Raw genomic sequence first — 27,905 nt, forward strand, 5'->3', positions numbered from 1 at the left:
AATCGGAAACAGGCTCCAGGCTCTGAGCCATCAGCCCAGAGCCCGACGCGGGGCTTGAACTCACGGGCCGCGAGATCGTGACCTGGCTGAAGTCGGACGCTTAACTGACTGTGCCACCCAGGTGCCCCTATATATATATATTTAATGCATACTTTGAGAAAGAGATAATGTCTAAAATTGCAGAGTGTTTTGGTGCTAAAATGAAAAAAAAATCATTTTTAGGTCTGTCTTGACAGTCTAGTACCCTATTAACATATGAATAGTACCCTATTTCATAGTAAAATGAAATCGAAAAAGAGAAATAATAAAGTCTAATATGAGTCCGTTCTTGTCCCCCAAACATCAAATGTCTCCACAGACAAATACTGTGCAAAGAAAACTCATTGACAGTATTAGTGTACCGGTTATTTTTGAGATTCTTTGATGTAATCACATAGTAAAGATAAAGTTATAATTTTACTTCAGAGAATTAGCGTATTTCAGTTAAACCAATAAACATTTTTGTAATAATGTGATCATCCCAGGTTCCTTTTGTTTAATTTCAGATTGTTAGGGGTTGGTTTTCCATTATTTGGACATTAAGAGTAAGAAACACCAATTATTGTTTAAAGGGAAGACCAGTTCAGTTTTAACAGATGCCTCGTTCAGGAAACATCAAAAGCAATCCTTTCCGAGAAAGTATTAAAACACAGAGAAAAAAACCATACGGGGCATTGTCAATGTGGTAGATGACAGTGGAACTACTTCATATCACTTTTAGTTTAACAAGTGTTAGTTAACTTTGGTTAACAGTCGAGAGAGCTAGATTTAGACCAGCAACAATCCAGTGAGTGTTTGAGTAAATGCCTTTATGGTTCTGGGTCTCAGTTTATTTGTCTGTTAAAGGGGAGAGTTTGACTAGCCTGCGCTTGTGATCCCTTAAATTGTGAATATCCTGTAATTGTTAATTCCATGGACAGCATTCTGGTAACACCTTAGCAGATATATGGATTTCTGCAGCACTTTTCTCCAGCACTGCTCCTCTGTACCAGTCTTGGAACAATGGCTCACACTGCTACAATTTGAGAAAAAAAAGCATCTTTTTGAGAGGACAGAGGGGCATAGTCTTTGTGCATCAGCCCATACTCCACCTCAACATAGTAGTCTGGACCCTAACATTTGTATTTCAGATCTTAGACAAGTCATTTCCCCTTTTAGGGTCTTAGTGGCTGTTTGTAATGAGGATCTTTTTTCTGAATTCCCTTTTCTTTTTCTTTTTCTTTTAAAAAAAATTTTTTTTCAACGTTTATTTATTTTTGGGACAGAGAGAGGCACCACATGAACAGGGAGGGTCAGAGAGAGAGGGAGACACAGAATCGGAAACAGGCTCCAGGCTCTGAGCCGTCAGCCCAGAGCCCGACGCCGGGCTCGAACTCACGGACCGCGAGATCGTGACCTGAGCCAAAGTCCAACGCTTAACTGACTGCACCACCCAGGCGCCCCTGACTTCCCTTTTCTAGCTTTAACTTTCTTTTAGGCCCTTAAGGTTATGTAGGTATGCCTGTATGTGAGACAGAATACCGTTTGGTCATCTTACATTCTCAGCGAGGCTTTCTTAGGCCTCCCTTTCTCTGTTTTCCCCCTTCTGCTGGCAGAGGTGTGGAGAGCCTCATGAGCCACATCTTTCCCTTGGTTGCATATCTGCAAGGTAACAATTCTGCCCAGTGTTTGGCTGCTGCAGACATGTTCAAAGCATTAAGCTTTTCTTTCTTTGATGGACAATGCCCAGAGAATCCCTTGTTAGGATGAGACATTGATATAACAATGACATAAATATGATGTTACATAAACAAAGACATGATGCACCAGGTGTAAAGTTTTATTGGCTACAAAACAGATACACAGTGATGGCAATCTGAAGACTGTAGTAGTAAAGTAGACCTTTATGCTCATGAACTCATACTGTGATTCAGAAAGTGCAGCAGTATATTAAGGTTGTTATGGAATGTCTGGTGACATTGTTCCAGAGGGGGAAAAAGTTTCTGAGATTGAAAACTCCAAGGATACCTCTTAGGACTCACCCATCATGTCTGGGCAAAGATTTCTATTGGGGAAAAGTAGCTCTTACAATAGGCAGAAACTTTTTTTGGCTTTATGCATACTTTTGGATCTCATTCACTTGAGAAAGAATTATTCTTCCGTTGATGCTCTCCTGTGTGATGGCCTTGATCTTTGGAGCTGCAGATGCTGAAGGGAAAAGGCAATGAAGAGGTCACTATCATGCTCCTGCCACCATCTGAAATACTTATTTTTATTTCCCTGCTCTTAGTACCTGAAACTTCTCCATCCCTTCCAACATAATCTCTGAGCAATATGGCAGGTTCTGCTAGGGGGAAGAGATCTCACCAAGGAAGGTTTTTCATCTCACCCTCCAGGAAACAAGGGTGTGTGAATTGTGTCATCTTCTAGGGGCCAAGACCTTCATCCTAGGCATGACTGATACAGAATCTAGTCCCCGACTACACATCCTGGAGGAGGTCTTCCTGCTTTTGTTCCACTTGTACCACAGATTCTATGAGCTAACAGCGCATTAAATGCCATTCTGAGCCCCTCATTTAAAGATCTAGAAAGCATGAGGGATGGATGAGAAGCCAGGGCTGTTTATCATGCCCACTGTTTTCAAACTTATGATTTATTTGAACATGTGCTTTGTTGACACGGCAGGAAACTGATTCTAGACCAAAGGGAAGACTTGAAATTCATAGAGACGTGGGGAGACCTTTGTTAAAAATCAAACCTCTCCAACAATAGATTGTGCCACTCCATCAAGTAATGAGTTCCCTGTCCCTGGACATGGTAAGGAGAGGCTTAAGGACCATCTGTCAATATCTTGCAAAGAGGTAGCAGTTACACAAGCTGCCCATGATGGTGCCCAGAACCCTGACTCTCTGAATCTCTAAGACCTTAGAACACTTTTACCACAAACTGATCAGAAAAGTGCTGCTCGTCCCAGATGGGGGCTTCTTAGAACTGTTCTGTGAGATGTTACAGGCAATCTGAGAAAATAGTGTTCCCAGGTCAAAGATATTTGGCAACACTGAGTTAAGCCAAGTAAAACTTTTGTTGTTTCTTTCTCTTTCCTATTTTCTTCCCCACAGCAGTATCTGTTCCATGTTTAACTTACTGAAATGCATGGCTGTTCATTAAGAGGATAGTGGTATACGGTATTCCCAACCATTTCTGTCCATGGAACACATCTTTCATAATATGCAACAAGTTTCACAGAACACTAGTGTTCTACAGAATATAGTTTGGGAAATTATGTGAAATCATTTTCTCTTAATTTCCTAGGAGTTTAGTAAACAGACTCCATAGCTTAACAGAGATGTAATAATGTGAATGATCATTGCTATCTACTTTATTGCTGGCAGAGACCTTGCATATATGTTATTGAAGACAATACTGACAGATCCCTGTTTTCCTGTTATCTACTTTAAGTTCATTCAAAAATTCCTGGACATTTGGGAGTAAAATAAAAATTGAACACAAGATATTTGGGAGTACAGTAAAGATTATGACTACTAACTATAGAATTAATAAACATGCTGATTAATTTTTAAAAAGAAAATTCAAATGATGAAAAGACTTTTTTTTTTACCTTTCACACTTGACTTTGATTCTTCCATCGTCCTATAAAAATGATAAGAGTTACAGCTCATTTTAGCGTTAGCAACAATCATAAAAACTCCTCAAGGTGAACTAATTTCCTTTGCCTGCCTATAAATTCATAGCTCTTTAATGAGGATAATTGTCCAAGCTCTGTAATCTCAAGGCCATGAGTTCATGGGCAAACCTTCCTGGATCCAGAAGAAAGTGAGTATGGCCTCACATGGACCCTAGGGTCAAGACAAGTCTATCAAACCACCTCCATCATTTCAGTTGGCTGCAGGATTTGCCTCGACTGAGATCCTTTCCAGGGTCTGGGTTTGAAGCTTCGAACTGTTTTTCAGACTGTTCAAGATTTGGCCTATGTATTTTTATTTATTTTATTTTTTGGAGTTTACTTAAGCAATCTCTATATCCAGAGTGGGGCTCGAACTTATGACCCCGAGATCAAGAGCCACATGCTTTACCGACAGAGCCAGCTGGGCCCCCCTATTTATGTATTTAAAAATTTTTCTGGGACTCCTGGGTGGCTCAGTTAGTTAAGTGTCCAACTCCTGATTTCGGCTCAGGTCATGATCTCACAGTTCATGAGTTCAAGCCCTGTGTTGGACTCTGTGCTGACACTGTAGAATCTGCTTGGGATTCTCTCTTTCCCTCTCTCTCTCTGTCCCTCCCCTATTCGTGCTCTCTCTCTCTCTCTCAAAATTAATAAATAAACATTAAAAAAATTTCTCATCCTTTCTCTTGGGTCATAGAATGTATGTGCCCTTTTTTTTTCTGAACAATTATTGTCATTTCCTAAATTGGTTGGAAATACTGGATTGAAGAATCTAGACTTCTCAATCTCTTGTGAATCTTTTCCTGCTGTCAGGTTAAAATATTCCACCAACCTTCCTTTTTTTTTTTTTTTCCAGAACCAAAATTGTATACATTTCCAGTGGGAAACACTATAGTCAAGCCTTCCTAGTTGTTTCTTTTTTTTCTTTCTAAGTTTATTTATTTTGAGAGAGAGTAAGAGCGAGAGAGACAGAGAGAGGGAGGGACAGAGAGAGAGGAAGAAAGAATCCCAAGCGGACTCTGCAGTCAGCACAGAGCCCCATGAGGGGCTCGATCTCATGAACCATGAGATCATGATCTGAGCCAAAATCATGAGTCAGATGCTTAGCTTACTGAGCCACCCAGTTGCCCCCTTAGTTGTTTCTTTCTAGAGATCTTAATATATTAATTTTAATGATGGACCTTAAATCTTAGTGTCTTGGGAGTAATAGCTGATTGATTGACATATGCTACTTAAATACAACCTGATGTTAAATATCCAGAAGAAATTCATCACAAACCTTTCTTTCTCTGGAGTGATGCTCGCTAACAGGCATAACAGGTATGAGGTATATGAATGCACACACAGAAACTCAGTGCCCTTTTCGTCCTCCTCCCCAGCCGGCCTTTGCCTTACCCCTCGCTCTCTCCCTCCAGGAGCTGCTGGTAGGTGGCGATTTCCTTCTCCAGGTGGGTCTTGATGCCCAGGAGGACCTTGTATTCATTGTTCTGCCGCTCCAGGTCATGGCGTAGCTGTGTCAGTTCATCCTCATAGTGGGAGATGACGTATTGCATGTCCCGGAGCTGGCAGGAGTACCGGGACTGGGTCTCTGACAGCATGTTCTCTAAAGCAGATTTCTGAAAGAGGAAACGAGGTTTCTTGTACTAACTGACCGATGGCTTGATAGATTGAACAACGTGTACTGGTTGAGTAGTTAGAACACACCGACCACTCTGCTAGGTGTCTTGGTGGCTGCCGGGGGTGCAAAGGTGGGCAGCTGGCTGACTCCCAGGGTTGGGGCTTGGGCAGTGAGGAGTGGACTAGAGTCAGGACTTCTGAAGCCCATTTTATGGGCATTTCTTTGTGTCAGGGAGCTCTTGGCAACTTTGCCGCATTCCTGTAGCGTTTACTGTATGCGCTGCTCTTTTGCGATTGAGCATATGCCCATTTTATCTCTGGCCTAATCTAAACCTCCTGGGGAAATAGCAACTGGGACCCCTGTCTCTTTGTGTCTTCAGAGAAGGGTTTCAAGTAGGGGTGCCAGATAAAATAGGGGGCACCTCGTTATATTTGAATTTCAGACGAGCGACGAGTAATTTTTTAGTACATGTATATCCTAAAAATTGCCTCAATATTGCATGGGATATACTTACACTAAAAAAAAACAAAACTGTGCTGCGTATCCAAAATTCAAATTTTTTGTTTTTTATTTTTGGGAGAGTGCAAGTCAGGGAGGGGCAGAGAGAGGGGGACAGAGGATCCGAAGAGGGCTCTGCGCTGACAGGCTGACAGCAGTGAGCTGCATGTGGAGCTTGAACTCATGAACCGCGAGATCATGACCTGAGCTAAAGCTGGACACTCAACCAACCGACTGAGCCACCCAGGTGCCCCCTAAATTCATATTTAATGGGATGTCCTGTATTTTAATTTTGGTCAGTCTGGCAACCATAGTCCCAAACCATGCTTATTGATGATGACAATGGTAACAGGTTGTCATTTTTGAGGAAATTTTAAAAGCTGCACATTGAAGTTGCTGCTCTAGGATACAGAGAACTGACTTAAATCCCTGCTCTGTTTGGATTTACCACCCGCTTTTCTGGAGCGCAGAACTTTAATCTTCAGGAGAAATCTCTGACTCTGCTGGATGCTGTCACTTTATCACAGCTGCTAACTTTCAGGGGGGCCCTTCATGCCGCCTGCTCTGCTCCCCTCCCTCTCCTGTTCTCCCAAAGGGCTGCTGCCTTCCCTCTCCTGTCTCTCAGCCCAGGGCCTCACTTCCTATGTTGTTACGGAAACGAAAGCCGTCAGGAGAGGATTCCCACAGGCTCCCACCATTATTTCCGCCCACATATGTGAATCTGCTTCCAGGTTCTCAGTGCCCCCCTGGTACCAGGTTCTCACTCCCCTCCTGGTACCTGGCATGAGCTGTCTGTTCTCCAGTCATTTCAGCCGTTGCCCGCTGTCTTGCATCACCTGTATTTTCCTCTCTACCGGCTTCTTCCCATCTGTCAAATAGAGTAATTTCTCCCATCTTAAAATTGTTCTCTTGACTCCTTATCTGCCTTCAGCTGTCATCCGATTTCTCTGCTCCCCTTCGCCTATAGCAAAGCTCCTTGAAGAATTGTCCATATCTGCTGTTCTAAATTCCTCTTGACCTCCCTCTGAGGGTGAAGGCTGCGCAGTCTGACTCCACTGTTACCCCAATGGCCTCCCCTTCCCTTCCCTCCTCTCTCCTCCTTTTTTCTTCCCTTTGTTCATTTACTACAGCCACATTGGCTTCCCTACTGACCCTCCAACCCGACCCACGCACCTGTACATCATGGCTTTCGCAGTTACTGTTCTCTCCCCCTGGAACCCCCCTCTCTATTGCCACACGATGCGCCTTCTTACCACTTCAACTGTCGCCTTAACAGTGAAACCTTTCCTGAGCACCTTGTTTAAAATGGCAGTCCTGCACTCCAGAATGCCTGACCTCGCCCTGCCATGCTTTATTTATTGGCAGCACTTTTTGCCATCTCACATACTACATATTTTGATGATCTGTGCCTTTATTGACTGTCATCCCCACTAGAGTGTCAACTCCCTTATTGTAGAATCCTCAGCACTCAGAACAGTAGCAGATGGTAGAATGAATGAAAATCGATATAAATGTTTTGCTGACTTCACAGGGTTGTTGCAAAATACTGCATGTCTAAATGTTTTGAAAACTATAAAACACTGTAATTATTTCTTTGCTCATTATTATTACCTTGACAGTGTACATTTTAAATGTCTGTTTACCGTCACTTATTCCTAAAACATAACAGTAATTTACCATGTGCATCTGCAACAGAATAAACCAGTGATTTCTCCTCAAGACCAAGGGCAGAGTAGCCCTTGGAAATGATATTGATGAATGATCAGAAGATTTGGATAGGCTACAAAGGTAATCAAATGATAGATTTTATTTAATGAATCTTGAGTGCTTGTGACACTTGACACAAAGCATTTTACTAAAAACCACGAAAATTCTAGAAATGATTTGTATATAAGAATTTATAGTTCACTGGGTGATAAGACATATACATAATGAACAGAGTGGTACTTCGGAGTGAGCCAGGCCTGGATTTGCCACCAATTCATTTTGGCACCAGGATTTCTTTTTATTGGGGTTTCAGGGGGCAGCCTGGTTGCCGAGCGGGGAGAGGGCTGGTAGAGATTATGAGGGCCTCCTAGACCCCCGCACCTGCCCCCAAATACCAGGTGGCTTCACCACTGGCCACTTACTATCTATGTGACCTTGGCCAATTTACTTAACTGTTTGGAACTTTTGTTTTCTCATCTCTAAAATGAGAACACAAAGACCTGCCTGGAAAGGTTAATGTGAGGTTTGATGACACTTAACATAATGAACCCCCTGACGTACCATGTGGCACATTGTGGACACGGCGGTAAATGATAGCTCTCATTATCATGCTCATCATGAGCAATTTGGATGGAAAATGGGAAGTGAGAGATGTCCCAAGGGAGTTCGGGAGATGAGCCCAGGAGAGAGGTCACGAGAGGTTCTGTTGAAGAGGCGGGACCTGACCCAGGATTTTCCTCAGACTCACCCTGTGGCACTGCGCCTGCAGGTCAATCTCCAGGGCCTGGAAAGTGCGCTTCAGCTCATGGATGTCACTTTGGCTACTTGGCACAGCTGCTGGACTGGCCACTTCTTGCGCCATGGCTGCTGACTGCGAGACCAAGCAAAGGGCAGAGGCATTGGCATTGGGACCACATGGAAATGGAACCTTTGGGAAGTCTGAGCCCCTTTTCTTTACCTGCTCTTTATACCAAGTGTCCAACTCTTGATGCTTCTTCTTTATTATAAACTCATATTCCTCTCTCATATCCTCCAGGATCTTAATTAGATCATCTCCTGGAGTTGCATCCACCTTCACATTGACCTTGAAGTCATTTGGCACATGACGTTCTATCATTTCCTGTTTAATAACAGAAAAAAAAAATGAATCGGCTGTGAGAATCAGAAGGCCAGAAGTGTGTTGATTGGCAGCAGTTAACAGATCTTTTAAAAATTCAGCTTATGTGGTTGTTATTCTTTTATTGGTTTGGTTTGGCTTCTCAGGTATTATTTGTTGATGACAAAACATATATTCTTTTTTCTATTATAACTCCATAAAATAAAAAATAACACTAGATAGGTAATCAAATGGCCTCTGTGATTACTGACTTAATCCCTGGTTGAAAATGTTTCGCAAAGAATTCTGCTTCTGTAGCACATAAAATACTCTTCAGCACACATTCGTGGGTGAAATGATGGCACAATTCAACAGTTGAACATTTCAGTTTGTAGGCTACTGCTTTGGGGAAGCAGTTTAGCAACCCAAAGCCAAAAGGTATAAAGACTTTTAACGTCTTGGCCACGTATTATGATTCCATAGGGTTGACACCCATAGGATATCATGAAAACCAAGAAACCGTAGGAAAAGTTTAATTAAGTCATTGTCTCACCAGCTCTTCATAATTGAGGCCCTTTGATGTTCATAAGCAATTTTGTTTGCCTAAAACGGGGATTGCTCTCCTCATATTGCATCAGAGTCTCAGGGGCTTTAGATGGAATGTAACCTCTTCAAAGTTAGTTACATGGTTCTGGAAATTAAGATTCTTCGTTTTTGTCACTAGTTTTATTTACCTTGGTCAGTGGCAGATTCTCTTCATTCTACTGTCCCCCAATTTGCTGTACTTTGGGTCAATGAAGGAAGTTCAACCTCACGCATTTATTCTTACGGTATCATACTAACAAACAAGTCTGGATAATCATTGTATATTAGCAAAATTATTGGCTGATTTATCATCAATTGTGATTTTATTTTGGCTATTGGATCTGACACTGCATAGACAACCTTGAAGCTGGAAAAATTAGATGTTTCTATACTAGGACTAGCATTCAGATGGTAGGTTTTTCTGTGGCTATTAAGTCATCTGAACGTGCAGATTAAGAGCTGTGCTGGTTACCAGGAGCTCCTAGGGAGTCCTACCTGTTCATGGCGCTTCTTCATGAGAATGAGCTCTTTCCTCATCCCCTCAACCTCCTGTTCCAGATCTGTTGTGACAATGGTCAGATCATCCAAGGTCTTTCGGAGACCTTCAACTTCAATTTCCAAATCTTTCTTGAAGGAGTGTTCATTTTCATACCTTTGGTTGGAAGGAAGAGAAGAATACACCTGTCGTTGGAAGGCCACGGCCTTGTAAGGATTCACCTTCATTTAGAGGTGAATCTCTTATCCCTCATATGTCTGTTTCATGCAGGTTTTTCTGTGATGGTGACTCAATGTTTGTTTGTTTATTTGTTTTTTAATTAGAGAAGATGAAATAATAAACAGCCATATACCCATCAATTAGATTTAGTAACTCTTAACAATTTGCTTCGTCTATACTCTATTTTGTATTTTAACCTATAGGCATTATGACATTTCACCTCTAAATACTTAGGAATACATTTAAAAAAAATTTTTAATGTTTATTTCTGAGAGAGAGAGAGAGCACGAGTGGGGGAGGAACAGAGAGAGAGGTAGACACAGAACCCGAAGCAGGCTCCAGGCTCTGAGCTGTCAGCACAGAGCCCAACATGGGGCTTGAACACATGAACCATGAGATCATGACCTAAGTCAAAGTCAGATGCTTAACTGACTGAGCCCACAGGTGTCCCAGGAATACATCTTTTTAAAACAAGAATTTTCATTAAGAATGAAGCTAAATGTTATCTAAGTGATGAGCAGACTCTTAACTATGGAGAACACGTTGATGGTCACCAGAGGGGATTGGGGTGGGGAATGGGGGAAATAGGTAATGGGGATTAAGGAAGACACCTGTTGTGATGAGCACTGGGTGACGTATGGAAGTATTGAACCACTATATTGTACACCCAAACTAATGTAAAGCTGCATGTTAACTATACTGGAATTAAAATAAGAAAAAAAAATGAAAACAAAAGTTTTCTAAATAAGCATAACATTATCACACCTGCAGAGCTAATAATAGCTCTTTAACATCGTCTAATTCTTGGTTCATATTCAAATTTCCCCATGCCCAAAAGTGTATTTTATATCTAGTTTGTTTAAAGTAGGGTCCATTCAAGTATTTGTTATTATGCCTTTTTAATTCTCTTTTAAAGATATTACACGTGGCTAATGGTGAGATAAGTTAATTCCTTTAGAAAACAAAAACAAGATGAACCCCCAAAACAAAACAAAACAAAACAAAAACAGCAAATGACAATTCCCCACAATACAGTGAAGAAGGAACTTACTTGAGGCCGAAGTCATCCACTGCCATCCTGGCATTGTCAATGAGAAGAGTGATCTGAGCGTTGGTCTGCTTGCCATCCATGATCTGGAAAACATGCATCAAGAGTCATTTAAGTCAGGGGCTCCTGGGTGGCTCGGTTGGTTAAGCATCTGGCTCTTGATTTCGGCTCCAGTCATGATTTCACAGTTCATGAGTTCGAGTCCCACACAGAGCCTGCTTGGGATTCTCTCTCCCTCTCTCTCTGCCCCTCCCCTGCTCACTCTGTCTCTCTCTCTCTCTCTCAAAATAAATTAAAAAAAAAAAAAGAGGCTTTTAAATCAGACACCTCCCATGGGAGAGGTGCGTTTCCACCCTGTACTTTCTGGGTATATGATTTGTTAGCATAGATGATTTCTTTTTCTGGCATTGGAACAACAAATAATTAAATCAATAAATACTGAACACTTATGAGGTACAAAGCATCAGAATGATTTTAAAGTAAGAATATGGCCCACAGCCCCTTCACTGTCTTTTTTTACACTGAGTTTGAGAGGCTAAAATTGAGGCCGCTGTTGGAAAAATGACATTGGAAAGGGAAGAAGAGTCACTTCAAAGTGCCTTCTAACTTACTAGTGCTGCAAACATACCTTTAGTGTTTTGTTTCAGCTCATCCACATCTGAAGATGTTAAAAGAGGTTTAAGTTCCAATCCTGCCTTATTGTGAATATTAGGTTGGCTCCCTTAAAGTGCATTAGTTATTTTAGATGAACATAATTCTTCCTCGTGGTAGCATTCATGTTTCAGATCACTGAGCGAAGTACCAAAATTATCACTGGCATATGTTTGTCAAACTAATTTTAAATGAATTTTGTAATAGTCATCACATGCCACAATTATTTTTTGTCCAAAGTGGTGATAGCCATGCCCATAACTTTTAGGTATGCATACGTATTTGTAAGCTCTTCTATGATGAGAATGCCCCAATTGTATCTATTAAAATATTGACTGAAATAACTTTTTAGCAGCTTAATAAACTTCAGCTGTGTTAAGGCCTCTAGTTAAGACTTTCACTAGATGTTCATATACTTTTTAACATTAAATAAAAACTGCTGTTGAAAGTTCCTACCGGAGCAGTTGTGTGTACGTGTATGATTTGTAAATTCTTCTAGGTAGTGGTGACTGGGGAAGTATTGCACATTTGATGTATGTCACCATCTTTAGGAAAATTGGGGAGACGATGTCTCAATGTCAAAAGTATAATACTACTTTTGTACCAAGTATTGTGCTGAACTAGGAACTGGAGGTTTTCTTTTAACTTCCTATTACTCACCATTGGCATGAACTCAGGCCAGTCACACTGTCCCTTGGGTTTCAGTTTCATTGTCTGTTAAATAAGGAGTTTGTACTAGAACCAGTTGACCTTAGAGGTCCTAGCTCTAAACTTCTGTGATGTAGTTGGAGACAGAAAATTATGTGACATTCCCATCGTATTTAAACAGATAATTCCTTTATTTAGAAAAGATTTCCTTAGGATAAAGTCATACCTCAATACAAAGACACCTTTAAAAAATCTGATCCTATTCAAAGCTCCACTGGTTGCTTGGAGTTTGGCATCATGAATGCACAATAGCAAGATTCAGAGGTGGTGATAACACTCCTGAGTCTGGAACTCAAAAAGCAGGGCCTGGGGTCCCGCCCTATCACCTGCTAGCTGAGTGAGCTTGCCAAGTATCAGTTTCTTCATCCATAAAATGGCAATAATAATCATAGTAGCCACTTTATCAAAGAGTCATGAGGATTAGATTGGAAGCGATTAAATAAAATAATGTCATGACATACTTAGCATATTCTGGGCATACTGTAGACACTGAAAAATTAGTTGAAAGTAAATTAATTTAGAAAAATTTGAAGTGTTTAATTTTTTTTTTTTATGAAAGAGCTTTTGAGAAGACATCTAGATGGCCAATAGACACACGAAAAAATGCTCTACATCACTCATCATCAGGGAAACGCAAATCAAAACCACATTAAGATAATACCTCACACCAGTCAGAATTGGCTAGCATCAAAAAGACAAGATATAATAAGTGTTGGAGCGGATGTGGGGAAAAGGGAACCTTCGTGCACTGTGAGTGGGAATGTAAATTAGTATAGACACAGTGGAAAACAGTATGGAGGTTCCTCAAAAATTAGAAATAGAAATGCCATATGACCCAGTAATTCCACTTCTGGATATTTACCTGAAAAAAATAAAACAAAAAAACACTAATTTGAAAAGATGTATGCACCTCCGTGTTCATTGCAGCATTATTTATAATAGCCGAGAACCAACGTAAGTGTCCATCAATAGATGAATGGATACAGAAGATGTGCTAGATATATACAATGGAATGCTACTGAACAATAAAAAGAATGATATCCTCTGTGATGACATGGGTGGACCTAGAGGATATATGCTAGGTGAAATAAGTCAGACAGAAAAATACCTTAGAAATAAGAAGTCAAATACCGTATGATTTCACTTACATAGGGAATCTAAAAGACAATAAATAAAGAAATAAAGAATAAAGAAAACAAACAGAAATGGACTCGTAAATGCAGGGAACCAACTGGTGGTTTCCAGAGGAGGGGCGGAGGGGAGTGGGTGAAGTAGGCAAATGGGATTAAGAGATACAGACTTCCAGTTGTAAAATAAATAAGTCATGGGGATGAAAGGTACAGCATAAGGAATATAGTTAAAAAGGAAAGAAAGAAAGAAAAAAGTTGGCACTTTCGTAACTAGAGCCAATGTCTGTGCTGGATAAAGGCCAGGTTCTGTATGTTTTGAGATGCATCCCCAAAGTTCTGTTGTTTGTGGTGGGAGATAGCCAGGCTCCTGCCTTGCCCAACTTCTTTCTTCCAGTGGATTTCAAGTGGTACTCTGACTACTTCCTTTGCTCCAAAGAAGGATTCTGTAGATATTTCCTGGTCTCCCCTCTGTTAAGTGCTGCTTAGGGACTCTCATACCAATCAATGCTTTTCCTTCCAGGCTCTTTACTCCTTGTGCTATGCTATCTAAGCTCATAGGAAATGAAAAGCAGCTCCATCCACAAGGGCCTGGGGACCCTGGTTACTGAGGTGACAGGATCATCAGAGACATCCAGAGAAACCAAACACTATTCCCCCTCATGGAATCAGAAAATCCAAAATGCTGTCTGGGGGCTTATTTGGCTTTTCTGGGTTAAACTGATGCTTTATCTGTTGCAACCCCCCACATCAAGAGTCTGATTCCCCCAGCCAGCATCCTTCTCAGAGTACATGAATGGTGACTTCTGAAGTGCACTTGATCTAGAGCTTGCTTGTTTATTTATTTGTTTGTTTGTTTAAATGTATTTATTTAAATTCAAGTTAGTTAACATACAGTGTAGTATTGGTTTCAGGAGTTGAACCCAGTGATTCATCGCTTGCATATGAAACCCGGTGCTCATCTCAGCAAGTGCTCTCCTCAATGCCCATCCACCATTGAGCCCACCCCCCACCCCTCACCCAATAGCCCTCCAGCAACCCTCAGTTTGTTCTCTGTATTTAAGAGTCTCTTATGGTTTGCCTACCTCTCTGTTTTTATCTTATTTTTCCTTCCATAGAGCACATTTAAATATCAAAAACACTTCCCCAGTTCAGGCTTACTTGATGCAATTTTATGATACATCCACTCTTTCTGAGACATCCTTCACGGTGATGAATGGATGATGAGGACGGATTGAGAAATAATATGTGAAGCGTAGGTTTTGCATTGTGGGTTGTAGTTAATCACCTGGATCCTCCCCCAAGGCTCTGAGTTCATTCTTTTAAAAGGATCTAGTTGGTGTATTAATACAGCATTGCTGCTCCAGGGTGTGTAATCTCGTCCCAGGAAGAGGAAAATAGAATTTTTGATTGTAAACCACAGTACCAAATAGAGTAGTATTGAGAGCCTTTCTAAAATACACATATCCTTATGGCTGTATCTGACTTGGTGTTTCAAGAGGGTTGGATTAATTTTTGAGTTCATTTTTAAAAGACTTTTTTAAAAAATTGTTTTTAGTGTTTATTTTTGAGAGAGACAGAGAGACAGAGCACAAGTGGGGGAGGGGCAGAGAGGGAGAAAGGCACAGAACCTGAAGCAGGCTCCAGGCTCTGAGCTGTCAGCACAGAGCCCGACACAGGGATCGAACTCACGAGTGGTAAGATCATGACCTGAGCTGAAGTCAGATGCTTAACCGACTGAGCCACCCAGGCACCTCTGAAAGACTTTTTGACTAACATTTAAGACCCCTGAGGTGGGGACGGGAAGAGTACCATATCTATTGATAGCATTTCATCAAGGCCTGGGAAGGGGTCAGCCCCTGGTTGTTGTGGGTTGTTGTATCTTTGGGTCTGTCTTTTCTCGCCTGCAATCAGGGGAGATTGGGACAGATAGAACAACCTCAACGTCAAAGAGTTGTTTTCTTCAAACACGAAAAAAATACAACTGAAGTAAGAAATCCAGAAAAGAGTGGAATTCAAACCTGAATTTAATTTGTAACCCAGAATTTCAAAGTCAGAACCCAGGATCCTGGGCCACCTGGAGAGTGGGCAAGCCACCTGCTCCTTTTCTCAATCCTGTTCCAAAGAATTTGGGCAACCACGCAGTCTCAGTCTCCTCATCTATAAATTGGGGGTGAAAATACCTGCTTCACAAAATGAGATAATGTGTATGAAATGTGTTGTATGATTAACAATGCCATTGTAATGCATTATCTTTATTAACAAGCAGTACCATTTTTGTATTACATAGGCAAGGTGAGCACCATGCTGTATGGAAACTGTGAGGCCATTAGAAACAGATCTGGGTTAGAACTCGACCTCTGCCTCTCGCTGGTGGCTTTTCGTGTCTGCTTCACCACTCCGAGCCTCAGTCTTTTTACAGCGTCATTGTAAGAATTGAATCAGGTACTATCGAATGTTTCCATCAGTGCAGAGAGCTCTCAGATAGTGCTGATATGTGTATTAAAATATCCAACACGGCGGCTGGCAAATAATAAGCACTCAATACGTGTTTTCCTCCCTCTTTCCTGTTCCCTCCTCCTCTCTACTATCGGTGAATTATTTGACTAGGTCTGAACTCACATTTCTTTTGGGAGTTATGTTCTCAACTGTCCATTTGCAAAAATCTTCTATATTCTCCATTCTAAAACCAAAGCAGCTTTTATTAGTTAAAAAAAAATATGTGATGAGGTTTGTTGAGTCACCTTGTTTTTTTTCTAAAGACAACCATGTACTATATAGTTAAGGTAATTACACAGTCAGTTATTAGGTTGATTATTCAATAATTAGGGTTCATTATGAGGACAGATTTATATTATCTTGATTGGTCTTTCTTACATTCAAGTAAGGATGACCAAAGGTTGAAAAATAACACTGAATAATATTGGAAACCTTGATGCCCTTTCTAGGATGTGCTAAATTATGATCTTTTGGGGAATTTTCTGGGACTGCTTTACATAAGAGGGAAGTTATATAGCTTTAAAAAATTATCTTATGGGATACCTGGGTGGCTCAATCGGTTAAACGTCTGTTGGTTTCAGTTCAGGTCATGATCTCACGGTTTTGTGGGTTTGAGCCCTATGTCGGGCTCTGTGCTGGCAATGTGGAGCCTGCTTGGGATTCTCCCTCTCTCCCCCTCTCTCTGCCCCTCCCACACTTGTGCTCTCTCTGTCTCTCTCTCAAAAAAAAAAAAAAATCCACTTAAAATCTTATGAGGTAACTGGATTCCCTCTACTTCTAACCAATGTTATGAGACATCCCAGAAGGTATAAGCCTAGCTTTTTATTTAAAAAAAAATTTTTTTTTAACATTTATTTATTTTTGAGACAGAGAGAGACAGAGCATGAACGGGGGAGGTTCAGAGAGAGGGAGACACAGAATCTGAAGCAGGCTCCAGGCCCTGAGCTGTCAGCACAGAGCCCGACGCGGGGCTCGAACTCACGGACCGCGAGATCATGACCTGAGCCGAAGTCAGATGCCCAACCGACTGAGCCACCCAGGTGCCCCAAGCCTAGCTTTTTAAATGTCTGATTGAATTCTTTTTAAAGAAGTCTCCATTACCCATCCTACTGTAAGATTCCAAAAATTATGCTCATTTTATTCTTATTTTTCTTTTTTCCTTTCCAATATACATATTTTTATTATGAATATAATAAACATAAATTAATTGGGTAATTAATTATTCTTGTTTTTCAAGCAATATGCCCTTTTCAGAACTGTAAGCAATAAGGACTCAGAGCTTTTAGCAGCTCGCAAGAGGAAATATCCAGGGATGTCAGAATAATGTACCGGCTAGTGAAGTGACAGCTTTTAGGTGTGATCTCCAAAATAATGTAACTCAGCTTTTCTTTCTGTGGGTCATCACTCTGTCACCAGGACTTTTGTGGTGCAACAGAACTGATGTAGTGAGAAAGTAAATGCTGTCCTGTGCCTTGTGCACTGAGCGTGAAGGATGATACCAGCCCTTATCATTACTATAACATTGCTGGATCATAACTGATACTGGACAGTAGCTGGTTGCCTTTTGGCATTTTTTTGGATTCTCTGCATAATTTGTGTATAGAAGATGAAATATACAGAACAGAGTTTCCCGGGTCCAAAAGGGATAGTAAGAAAATATCCTCAAATACCTTTGTTCACAATGACTTTAAGCTGTTTTGCCATATTCCTGGAAATCGTCTTTTGTACCTATTTCTCCTCCCACGGCTCTCTGGAAACGCAGCCTTTCTCGAGTTCCAGGGTCACCCAGGATCTTACCTGCTCCTGCAGGTGGCTGATGTTTTCCTCATACTGGGAGTAATTTTGCTTACTGCCAGGATCTCTCTGCTCATGCCACTTCAGGATGCGACTCTCGAGCTGCTCGTTGGCCTCCTCCAGGGCACGTACCTTCTCCAGGTAGGAGGCCAGGCGGTCATTGAGGTTCTGCATCATCTCCTTCCCATTCCTGCCTGGGAGGGAATTGCCTCTTCTGGATCCCCAAGACCCTCCAGGAGGCAGGCAGCTTGGCGAGCTGAAGGAAAGGGAGACGCGGACGCCCCCGGCACCCCCATGGACACTGGGAGCCCGAGGGAAGCTCCCCAGCTGGCCCCAGCTGCCTCCTGTGCCATGGAAGGAGCCTGAGAGGGTCTGGCTAAAGTTGTGGCTGGAGATCATGGTCCCATCTGTGTTTGGTGCAGGGCTGGGCTCTGCTCCGCTCCCTGGCGCTGCAGAACTGAGCCGCCCCAGACTGCTCCGGATGGTTTTATGCCCTTTGCTGTGGGAGTTCCCTTCTCTGACAACTGTACCAACAAGATCGTATCATTGTGCAACATGTGTTTCCTCTTGGTCAATCCCGAAATGCCCCTGGGCCTTCACACACATTGTTGTTGTTTAGAGCCACATCAATATACCAGTTTGCTTCTCCCTTCCAGTTGTAACCCAGAGGTGTGGCCCACAACATTAGGTGGGTACTAGTCTCAGGTGTTTTTCTAGCCTTTCCGTGGAATTTTTCTATTGTCCACTTATCTGAAAACGGTCAGACTGAAGTCTACAAAAAGGTTATTTGGTGTAGTATAGATTTCCTTTTAAAAGGGAGACATTAATCACACTGACACACATGCCCTCTCCGCCAGCCCCAAGTAAATAAACCCCACCTCTAAAGCGAGGGTGGGAGAGACTCCCAAAGGAAGAGCCAGATCAGAATCTCAGGTCCTAGAATGAAAATACTTGTGCTGAGGAAATGGAGAATGTTCTGAATATCTGATGCCTTTGTGGCAGTCACTGTTTGATGGAAAGTAATTTCAAAGGATCATTCTTAAGAACAAACCGTCAATTATAATTAATGAATGAATGACCGAGCCTTCCGCTCCCAGGGTGCCTTTCATCCCCAGCACACCTCAAATCCAAACAACCGGGCCTACACCGGACTTCCTTGGCCCCTGGGAGAAATGCAGCCTTTGTTAACTGGCCAGCAGCCGTGTCCCAACTGAGCCCTGAAAAGCCTGGGTTCCGTGTGTCCGTGACCTGCAGGGGGGATGGAGAAAAACAGGAAATATGCCAGGGGTTGTCTAATGTGCTTGATGAATCTTATGCTTCGTCTGCCAAGGTAAAGGTTAAGAATGAATAAAGAGATAGTCTGGGGGCGGGGAGCCATGTGATAATTGCTAGCAATTTAAAGGGGACTTTGAAATAAAATGGCAACATTGGAAGGGACTTTAGTGTAGCTCCATCCAAACCACTGACTTGCTGATGAAGAAAACTGAGACCGGGGTGTGGCAGAGGATAGATCGTGGGTTAGTGGCAAAGCCAGGGTGGGATTCTTTCCACCACATAGCAGTGTCATCCTTGAGTTGAATCTTGACAGAGTCCCATCATCATGGTGATAATGGGACTTCCCAGTTTACACAGCCCTTTGGTGGTGTTTATTTAACGCGAGCAACAGCTCTTGATGTAGCCACACAAGGGTTATTGTCCCCAGATAAAGAATCACGGGCTCATGGAGGTCAGTGATTGAGAGCTGATTTGCATGTGCAATGTATTGCACGTGCACATGAATTTGTGGGTGTCACTGCCTTGGTCTGTGCTTGCATACTCACTGCCTTACTGCCTGTAACAGCTCCCCTGACTTCCAGACATAGTTCGAGGGTTATCTTTTTCCACAATTGTTTTCTGAATTTTCCTGCATGGGTTGGGTGCCCCACCCATGAAGAAACCACCTCTTCTGGTCTTAAGATCTTCCAGAGGGGCAGAGAGTTTAGGATCCCCGCCCCACTGTGGAAGCCGGGAGCCCCTGCTCTGGCCCAGCCACCTCCCTGACTCCACCCCGTTCTTCACTCATCATGTAACTCTGCACTCCTCTGGGACTGCAGGCTTCTCGAAAGCTGGGATTATGTCTTCCATCTTTCAAGCGCCGGAGTCTGGCTTCTAGGCATTTCATAAATGTGTGTTAGCTCAGGGATGAACTTTTTAGAGTTAGGATTTTAATTCTGGTCTTCTGATGTCATCACCTCCTGCCCCTTTTGGGAGTGTGAGTTGTAAAACCAGATAGTAGGAAGAAGCCTCTCCCAGGGGTGAGAGCCGTAAAGGCAACCTCATTCCTAAATACTAATAAAATTACCTAAAGCACACTAGCTCTGCTTGTCCACTCTGGAAACAAAACCTTACAAAATTCTTCTGGAATTTCCAAGACTAAAGGAAAGTGGCACCTGGGTGGCTCAGGAGTTAAGCATCCGACTTCAGTTCAGGTCATGATCTCACGGTTCATAGATCTGAGCCCTGAGTCGGGCTCTGTGCTGACAGCTTACAGCCTGGAGCCTGCTTCTGATTCTGTATCTCCTTCTCTCTCTCTGCCCCTCCCCTGCTCACACTCTGTCTCTGTCTCTCCCTCTCTCTCACAATAAATAAACAGTAAAAGAAAAAAGACTAAAAGAAAGCTTTGGGGGTGCTTAGAGAGAGTGCTCTTTTAAAGTGTTCTATGGTCACTAACGTCTGAACACAAGAAAGAGACAAAAGGGAGATGAGATAAAAATAGAGCAAATGAGGAACTTGTTTGTGTGGTGGCGAGCAGTGTTCTGATGGACCTGGGCGATGCCTGATCATCTGTTTTGACTCAAGGTTCAGGTCAGCTCTGGATTGTGTTCACATGGACCCAGCCTCACAGAGGAGAACATCCATCTGTAGGTTGTGCAAGAGCCAGGCTGCACACCGCCTCCTGAAACTCCCTCTCAGTGGTTGGTGATGGGAGTGATCCTTTTTCCGTACTTTGCAGGCATGTCTGAAGTGGCAGTGACCTCTTAGCCTCGTGGATTTCGCCCATGCGTCATTTTACACCAGTGTGTGGGAGTTGGGATTTATGGGAGTTAACCTCGAGCAAAATGCTTCTGGTGTTGTAGCAGGACCAGGGTAGGGAAAAATTGGTGGTGCCATTTGAGAAGACTGGAGAGAAGTCATCTCTTCTAGAACCATCGTGTGAAGATTTTCCTTATAACTTCCAATCTGTGGCGCTCCATTGGATTTTAAAAGAAATGGTGGATTTTTAAAAATTATTGGTTGGTTGCCTGTTTGGTAAAAATGATACATGCTTAGGATAAAAAATTTTGAAGTAATACAAGAAAGTATAAGAAAAAATATTTTTAGAAACTGCCTAATTCTACGACACAGTCAGCCATTGGTAAATTGGTGAATATTATTTCAGATACTCTCTATCTGTGTGTATTGGTAGACCTATGGATGTCAAGAATAACTTTAGGAAAATGAGCCCATACAATTTATTCTATTTTAGAAGAGTTTACTTTAAAAAATTTAGTTAACAATTAAGCTGAAATGGATTCACTTTAGTTACATGTTTTCTATTGGATTTTTAGACTTTCATCATATTCTTTTAATTTTACAATTTTTAAGGAGAGTAAAATGACCTGTAAATTTGTGGAATCACAGAGCTGGAAAGAAGGGCAAGAATAGATTTTTTTTTTTTTTTTTGCAGCTTTCTGATTTTAGATATGTCAACTGCAAATTGCTGCACTTATTTTTGAGCTATTTTTTTTAAAGAACTCAAGGGATAAAGGCTAATTGCCTTCTTTTTAAAAAAAAATATTTTTGGGGCGCCTGGGTGGCACAGTCGGTTAAGCGTCTGACTTCAGCCAGGTCACGATCTCGCGGTCCGTGAGTTCGAGCCCCGCGTCGGGCTCTGGGCTGATGGCTCGGAGCCTGGAGCCTGTTTCTGATTCTGTGTCTCCCTCTCTCTCTGCCCCTCCCCTGTTCATGCTCTGTCTCTCTCTGTCCCCCAAAAAATAAATAAACGTTGATAAAAAAAATATTTTTTTTGAGAGAGAGAGCAAGAGTGGGGAATGCATATACTGCACATTAAGCAACTGCCCAGTTACCCCAGCACGTAATTGTAAGGACGCTTAAAGGCCCAGGCTCTGGCCAACTCACCTTTAAGTCGTGAATACTGTTTCCAGTTTCCAGAAGGCTGTGGCAGGCCCTCCATAAGAGTTTGTTAACCTTGGTCTTGGGAAGAAGATAGAGCAGTAGTGGATTGGATGGAATAGACTACGTGAGATACAAATGAGAAGAAAAAGGAAGGTGATGGTGGCCAGGTGTGGTTAGAAAACATCGATCCTTAAGGGACTCTCATGGTTGAGAGGGAACAAGAGGTCCCAGGTCATGGTGTCAGAAAGAATGGCCGCCAAGGAAAGACAAATCCTGTAGAGTCTTCCCAGTAAAATCAGATTTTACTGATTGCCTCCCCATGGTATTTTTTAACATGTTTCCCTGAGCCCTGTATTCCTTGTAAGACAGTAGTTGGATCTGAAGGCTTCATGAGATTCCTGTCTGACATTTTTGGCAAGAATACTTCCTAGGGAGTGTTGTGTTCTTCCTGTTCATGCTGTAACAAAATATCTTCTATTGGCCTTGCTTGACCATCGATGCTTAAGCTCTTGCAGCTTCTGTATTCCAGGTGAATATTTCCCCAAGAGAAAAAATGAGACCGTGCCTCCTTTCAGACTGAGAGTTTTTCACGTGGAACTCAGTGGACAGGCTTCAGGAAGTTAGTAAAATCTCTGAAACGGTGCAGAATTGTCTTTGCATATTAATATGTTCACTATTCTGAGAGGAAGTTAAGCTTTCATTAGCTTGTCAAAGGAGCATATGAATAGAAAAAGTCAGAATCCAGTGGTGTAAAGCTCTAAAGGCCCATTCTTTCCTTGGCCTTTAGTTACCAGTAAGATGTGTAGGATTTTCATGTGTAATAGCAATGCAACAGTGGACTTCGAAATGAACCACGTGTATCGCCTCTGTCATACCCATCACTTTATAGACAGGAAACTAAAGAAGGTAGGTACTTTGGGCAAGGGCCCATGGCCAGTTAATGGCAGGGCTAGGACTAACAGAAGGATTCCATGATATTGTTGCAGAGCTCCTGATTCTCTCTACTTTATTATTATTTTTTATTTTTTAATGTTTATTTTTGAGAGAGAGAGAGTGAGCACATGAGAGCAGGGGAGGGACAGAGAGAGACATGGACAGAGGGTCCAAAGCAGGCTCTGTGCCTGATGCAGGGCTCAAACCTATGAACCATGAGATCATGACCTGAAGTAGGATGCTCAACCGACTGAGCCACCCAGGTGTCCTACTTTATTATTATTTTTTAAAACCATAAAGATGATGCTTCAGATTCACTGAATTTTTTGCAGTTGTGGGATGTTGATAGATGCACGTGTTCATTTACAAATAGCGAGCTATGGTTAAAATGTTTCTGTTCCTTTTTTCTTCTACCCTTAAAGCTATGCATTTTGCCTCTGATTCCACTGCTGGTTAAACTCCATAGCCACAAATAATTAGGGTTAAATTCCTCTAATTTAATTCACTTACTTATTTATTTTACTGAGAGTTTACTTTAGAAGTGCTCTGGACTAGACTGATAAGACACAGTTCCTGCCTTCAAACATCCTTCATGGATCCGGGGGTTTGGGGTTTGGTTTTGTTTTGTTTTTGCAAAGCCAGTACTCTGCCAGTGACACAGCCTGTTATGTGAGGATCTGTTTTGGGGTGCTTAGGAGCAGTTACTGATCTTTATTTACCCATTTATACCTTGAACTCAAAGTTGCCAGATCTCAGGGAGCCGTGGTAGGTTAGCATTATCACCACCAGAGAAAACCATATGTTCCTGGTTGTCAGGATCTTTTCACCTGATAGCAATGAAGTCATCCTCATTTGAGTGACACATTTGTCACTGAGTACCTCATTGTGGAGCTTGGGGAGAATGGGTCGGCCTATCCCATGATACTGGGAGGTGAGTCTCATATATCATCACCGTCACCTTCAAAAAAGGAGGCCCATCCCCTCCCTGTTCCCAGTTTCCTTTAACAGCTGCCACCAAACCTTTCTGAGAAGGGAAGAGATGTTCCAGCCAGATAGCTTCTTTGAGAGGAGTGCCAGGGCAATCCGGTTTAGGCCTGGCTTTAGAAAGATCCCCGAGTCCTTTTACACTACCTCTGGCATGCCACCAGCTCTGTTGAGGTGATTTTTGTTCTTTGAGGCTCCAGAAGACAAACAGATCTGTAGTGGGTGGGGAGCACTAGTGCAAGACTGAAATGGTTTCATCTCTTCTTTTTTCTCCTTTTTATCATCTTAATCTGCCCAACTTGATAGGTCAACAAATCCCTTATACAAAGGTTGTTGTCACTGATAATCCTTGAATTAACCTGAACATTAGCTTCAGTGCTCTTGGGACGTTCCTTTCTTCTGCCATTTAAGGAGACATTTCGAGTAAGTGCGGTGTTGGTTTGCTGAGACATCATCTCACGCAGTTTGCCGAAGTCTGTCCTGGTAGCTTTTACCTTGAGTCCAGGGTGGTTCGTGTAGTGGCCGGGTCAGCGTATGGAGGGCTGTGGGAAGGTCCTTGCCCTCCAGAATTCTTTTCCACTTGATAGTTGTTGGTGCCTGAAATCCAACCACTTATTTGTTTGGCTCGCCAAAATGTTTCTTCCTATTAAAAAAATACTGGGGGGCACCTGGGTGGCTCAGTCGGTTTAGTGGCCGACTTTGGCTCAGGTCACTATCTCTCGGTTCATGAGTTCAAGCCCTGAGTCGGGCTCTGTGCTGACAGCTCAGAGCCGGGAACCTGCTTCAGATTCTGTGTCTCCCTCTCTCTCTGCACCCCCCCTTAAAAATAAACATTAAAAAAATTCCCAATATATTCATTTTTTTATTCATTTATCCATTCATTCATCCATTCCTTCAACAAATATTTATTGAATACCTACTCTAAGTGATGGGACAGAGAGAACAACAGAGGATGATGGGATAAAGCTGGGGATACACACAGGTGCTGGGAAGTCCCGGACTTCCTGAGTATTTTGATCTTAAACATCAGAGTTTTCTTTTTTTTTTAAATTTTATTGAGAGAATTAAAATTTTTTTTTAATGTTTATTTATTTTTGAGACAGAGAGAGATAGAGCATGAGTGGGGAGGGACAGAGAGAGAGGGAGACACGGAATCTGAAGCAGGCTCCAGGCTCCGAGCCATCAGCACAGAGCCCGACACAGGGCTCGAGCTCATGGACCGCAAGATCATGACCTGAGCTGAAGTCAGATGCTCAACCGACTGAGCCACCCAGGTGCCCCAAATGTCAGAATTTTCTACAGAAAGATTTTAAACAGGGGAGTGCCGTGCCATGATTACATATGTGCTTTGAAAAGATAACCCTGGCTGCCTTGCAGAAAATGCATGAGAGCACAAGTAAGCTTGTGGGGGGCAGCTGGGAGGCTCCTGCACCTACCCAGAAGAGTGATGATGGTGGTTCACTTATTATTTTTTGTAGGAGAATGATTTGGTGAAATATGCAAGGATATTTGAAGAGTAGTATAGCGTTAATTAGATTTTCTGCCATGACAAAGACGTCGGGGCACCTGGGTGGTTCAGTTGGTTAAGCATCTGATTTTGGCTCAGGTCAGGATCTCACAGTTAGTGAGTTTGAGCCTCACATCGGGCTCTCTGCTATCAGCATGGAGCCTGCTTCAGATCTTGTCTCCCTCTCTCTGCCCCTTCTGCACTTGCACTCTCTCAAAAAAAAAAAAAAATTAAAACAAAGAAAAAGATGATGTAATAAAATTCAATTTATTATTGATTGTCATGGCATCCATAGTATATATGTGCTACATTGATGTTTTCTACAGGCTTATATCATAAACACAGTGTTGAGTATGCTATCTTAGTACATGTTTGATACACATTCTAATCGGTCTGCTTTTAGACAGGAATTAGACTAATTGTATAGTTGGCTAAAAGGATTCTTTTTTCAAGGCTCTTAACCTGTTTTATGGACAAGTAACTACTTGGGTGGACTCTCCCTTACAGATGAAAGAATTTATACAGTAAAAGGAGGTAGACTTGCCCGAGGTTGTCCAGTGTTGGTGGCACCAGGCCCTTGGAGCCCATCCCCTTCTTAACCACTGGCTTCAAATTTCATGCATGTATTTACTGTGACTTCCTCTGTGTTTACAGTATCTTTGCAGATTTATTTCTAGGTTGCTCCTTTTTATGTTTGTGGGTGACGTTCTCCTTACCTATTTTCCTGCTTATTACTATTCATGGCTTGTCTTTGGTTTGGGAAAACTGGATTTATTCTTCCCCCACTCTCTCCTTTCTTTTGGTTAGGAATGATTGCTTTTTCTATGCTTCTTGTTTCAGAGAATTCCCTGCCCCCTTTAAAAATTATCCCGATGATGCTGTATCTATCTTTCTTTCCCTTTTTCTCTTTCTTTCTTTCTTTCTTTCTTTCATTCTTTCCTTTCCTTCTTTCTTTCTTTTCTTCTTTCTTTCTTTATCTTTTTAAAGTTTTTAATGTTTGCTTATTTTTTGAGAGAGAGATAGAATGTGAGCCAGGGAGGAGCAGAGAGAGAGGGAGACACAGAATCTGAAGCAGGCTCCAGGCTCTGAGCTGTCAGCACAGAGCCTGACACGGGACTTGAAACCATGAACCGTGAGATCATGACCTGAAGCGAAGTTGGATGCTTAACCAACTGAGCCACCCAGGTGCCCCAATGCTGTATCTTTCTTATGTCTTTGTTACAGTTTGGGTTAGTGGAAGGGGCTTTGGCTTGGGGGTTAAACACACTGGGCAATCTTAACCTCTTGGTCTCAATTTTCTTATTAAAATGGGACTAACAATTCTCCTGTAATTAATAGTGCTGTTGCTGGGAGTGAATGAATTAATGTACATACATGAGCTGTATAATCTCTATGTAACATACATACATGAACTATGTAATTTGTATGTAATGCACATACAGAAACAATGTAACCTGCATGCTATGTACGCACACATGCCATGCTATCTGTGTGCAGCCTACATAGATGAGCTATGTAATTGTCATGTAATATATGCATATGACCTTGTAATCTGTAAACTTCAGTGCATAGTTGAGGGTAGAGAGAAGTGATGATTGTAAACACTACTTGTCTGCCCTTCAGCCACGATCCCACAGGTCTTGAGACAGAGGAGGCCAATGAAATTGTCAGGAGGTCACAAGGGCTACATAAAAAAGCCTAGCCTAATAGGCATACCTCTGTCCCCTGATGAACTCAGAAATAAATGTTAATTGCAAGAGTTGATGTTTTATAGGCACAGTCCATGTAAAGGTCAGTCTACATTTATGCTGATAAATATTCTAGTTACTAGCTTTAAGTTCAGATTTTGATTCTGCCATCTGCTGCCCAACCCCTCAGGCCTCAATTTCCTCAAATGTGAACTGAGATTAATACTCACCTTGATGGATAAGGGGTTATTGTGGGAATTAAATTAGATAATTCATGCATTGCACATAAAATGTGCTCAGTGGTGCTATTACTAAAATATGTGTGTGTGTGTGTGTGTGTGTGTGTGTGTGTGTGTGTGTATTAGAATAGTCTATTTTGGTCAAGTAAAATAAGCTGATATCATTCTATGCTCTGGCTTTGGCTATAGTTTGCTGGGGAGTTATATATATATTTTTAATAGATTGCTTTAAACTTGTAAATTTATTTTAGTATCCTTGGTGTCTTAAATTCTTCCTCTTCAGGGCACCCGGGTGGCTCAGTTGGTTAGATGTCTGACTTCGGCTCAGGTCATGATCTCATGGTTAGTGGGTTCAAGCCCTGCATCAGGCTCTGTGCTGACAGCTCAGAGCCTGGAGCCTGCTTCAGATTCTGTGTCTGCCTGTCTCTCTGCTCCTGCCCTGCTTGCACTCTGTCTCTCTCCCTCTCTCTCAAAAATGAGTAAACATTAAAAAAATGTTTAAAAAATAAATTCTCACTTTTCAATATATTATATCCCAATTTCTTTGTTTGGTATATTTTATTCGTACTCCTACTATGTTATCTGTTTAAAGATATTTATATTTTAGGATGTACGCTATTTCCACTCTGAGGAAGTTACCAGAGGATTCT

At 42.0% G+C, this 27,905-nt stretch overlaps 1 protein-coding gene and 1 long non-coding RNA gene across 3 annotated transcripts in view; one reads left to right on the forward strand and one right to left on the reverse strand.

Annotated features, from left to right (window-relative positions):
* LOC122485537 overlaps positions 1-27,905 on the forward strand; it is a 149,750-nt gene that overhangs the window by 92,037 nt on the left and 29,808 nt on the right. The window lies entirely within an intron of this gene.
* Positions 1,838-18,251, reverse strand: KRT23 (keratin 23). Its single transcript, XM_043584397.1, has 8 exons — positions 17,753-18,251; positions 10,974-11,056; positions 9,703-9,859; positions 8,485-8,646; positions 8,275-8,397; positions 5,099-5,319; positions 3,638-3,669; positions 1,838-2,226 (listed from the first exon to the last, which is right to left on the reverse strand). The coding sequence occupies exons 1-8, from the start codon at positions 18,146-18,148 to the stop codon at positions 2,132-2,134; spliced, it is 1,269 nt and encodes a 422-aa protein (XP_043440332.1). The 5' UTR covers positions 18,149-18,251; the 3' UTR covers positions 1,838-2,131.

This window comes from Prionailurus bengalensis, chromosome E1, assembly GCF_016509475.1.
Source record: "Prionailurus bengalensis isolate Pbe53 chromosome E1, Fcat_Pben_1.1_paternal_pri, whole genome shotgun sequence".
In the NCBI taxonomy this organism is placed as follows: domain Eukaryota; kingdom Metazoa; phylum Chordata; class Mammalia; order Carnivora; family Felidae; genus Prionailurus; species Prionailurus bengalensis.

Excerpts from the sequence above, each read along its gene's own strand:
- KRT23 (XM_043584397.1), bottom strand. The coding sequence starts at position 18,148 with ATGATCTCCAGCCACAACTTTAGCCAGACCCTCTCAGGCTCCTTCCAT. Across the intron at positions 11,057-17,752 it reads TCAGCCACCTGCAGGAGCAG|ATCATGGATGGCAAGCAGAC; the intron begins GTAAGATCCTGG and ends CATGTTTTCCAG. Across the intron at positions 9,860-10,973 it reads GTGGATGACTTCGGCCTCAA|GTATGAAAATGAACACTCCT; the intron begins GTAAGTTCCTTC and ends TTCCAACCAAAG.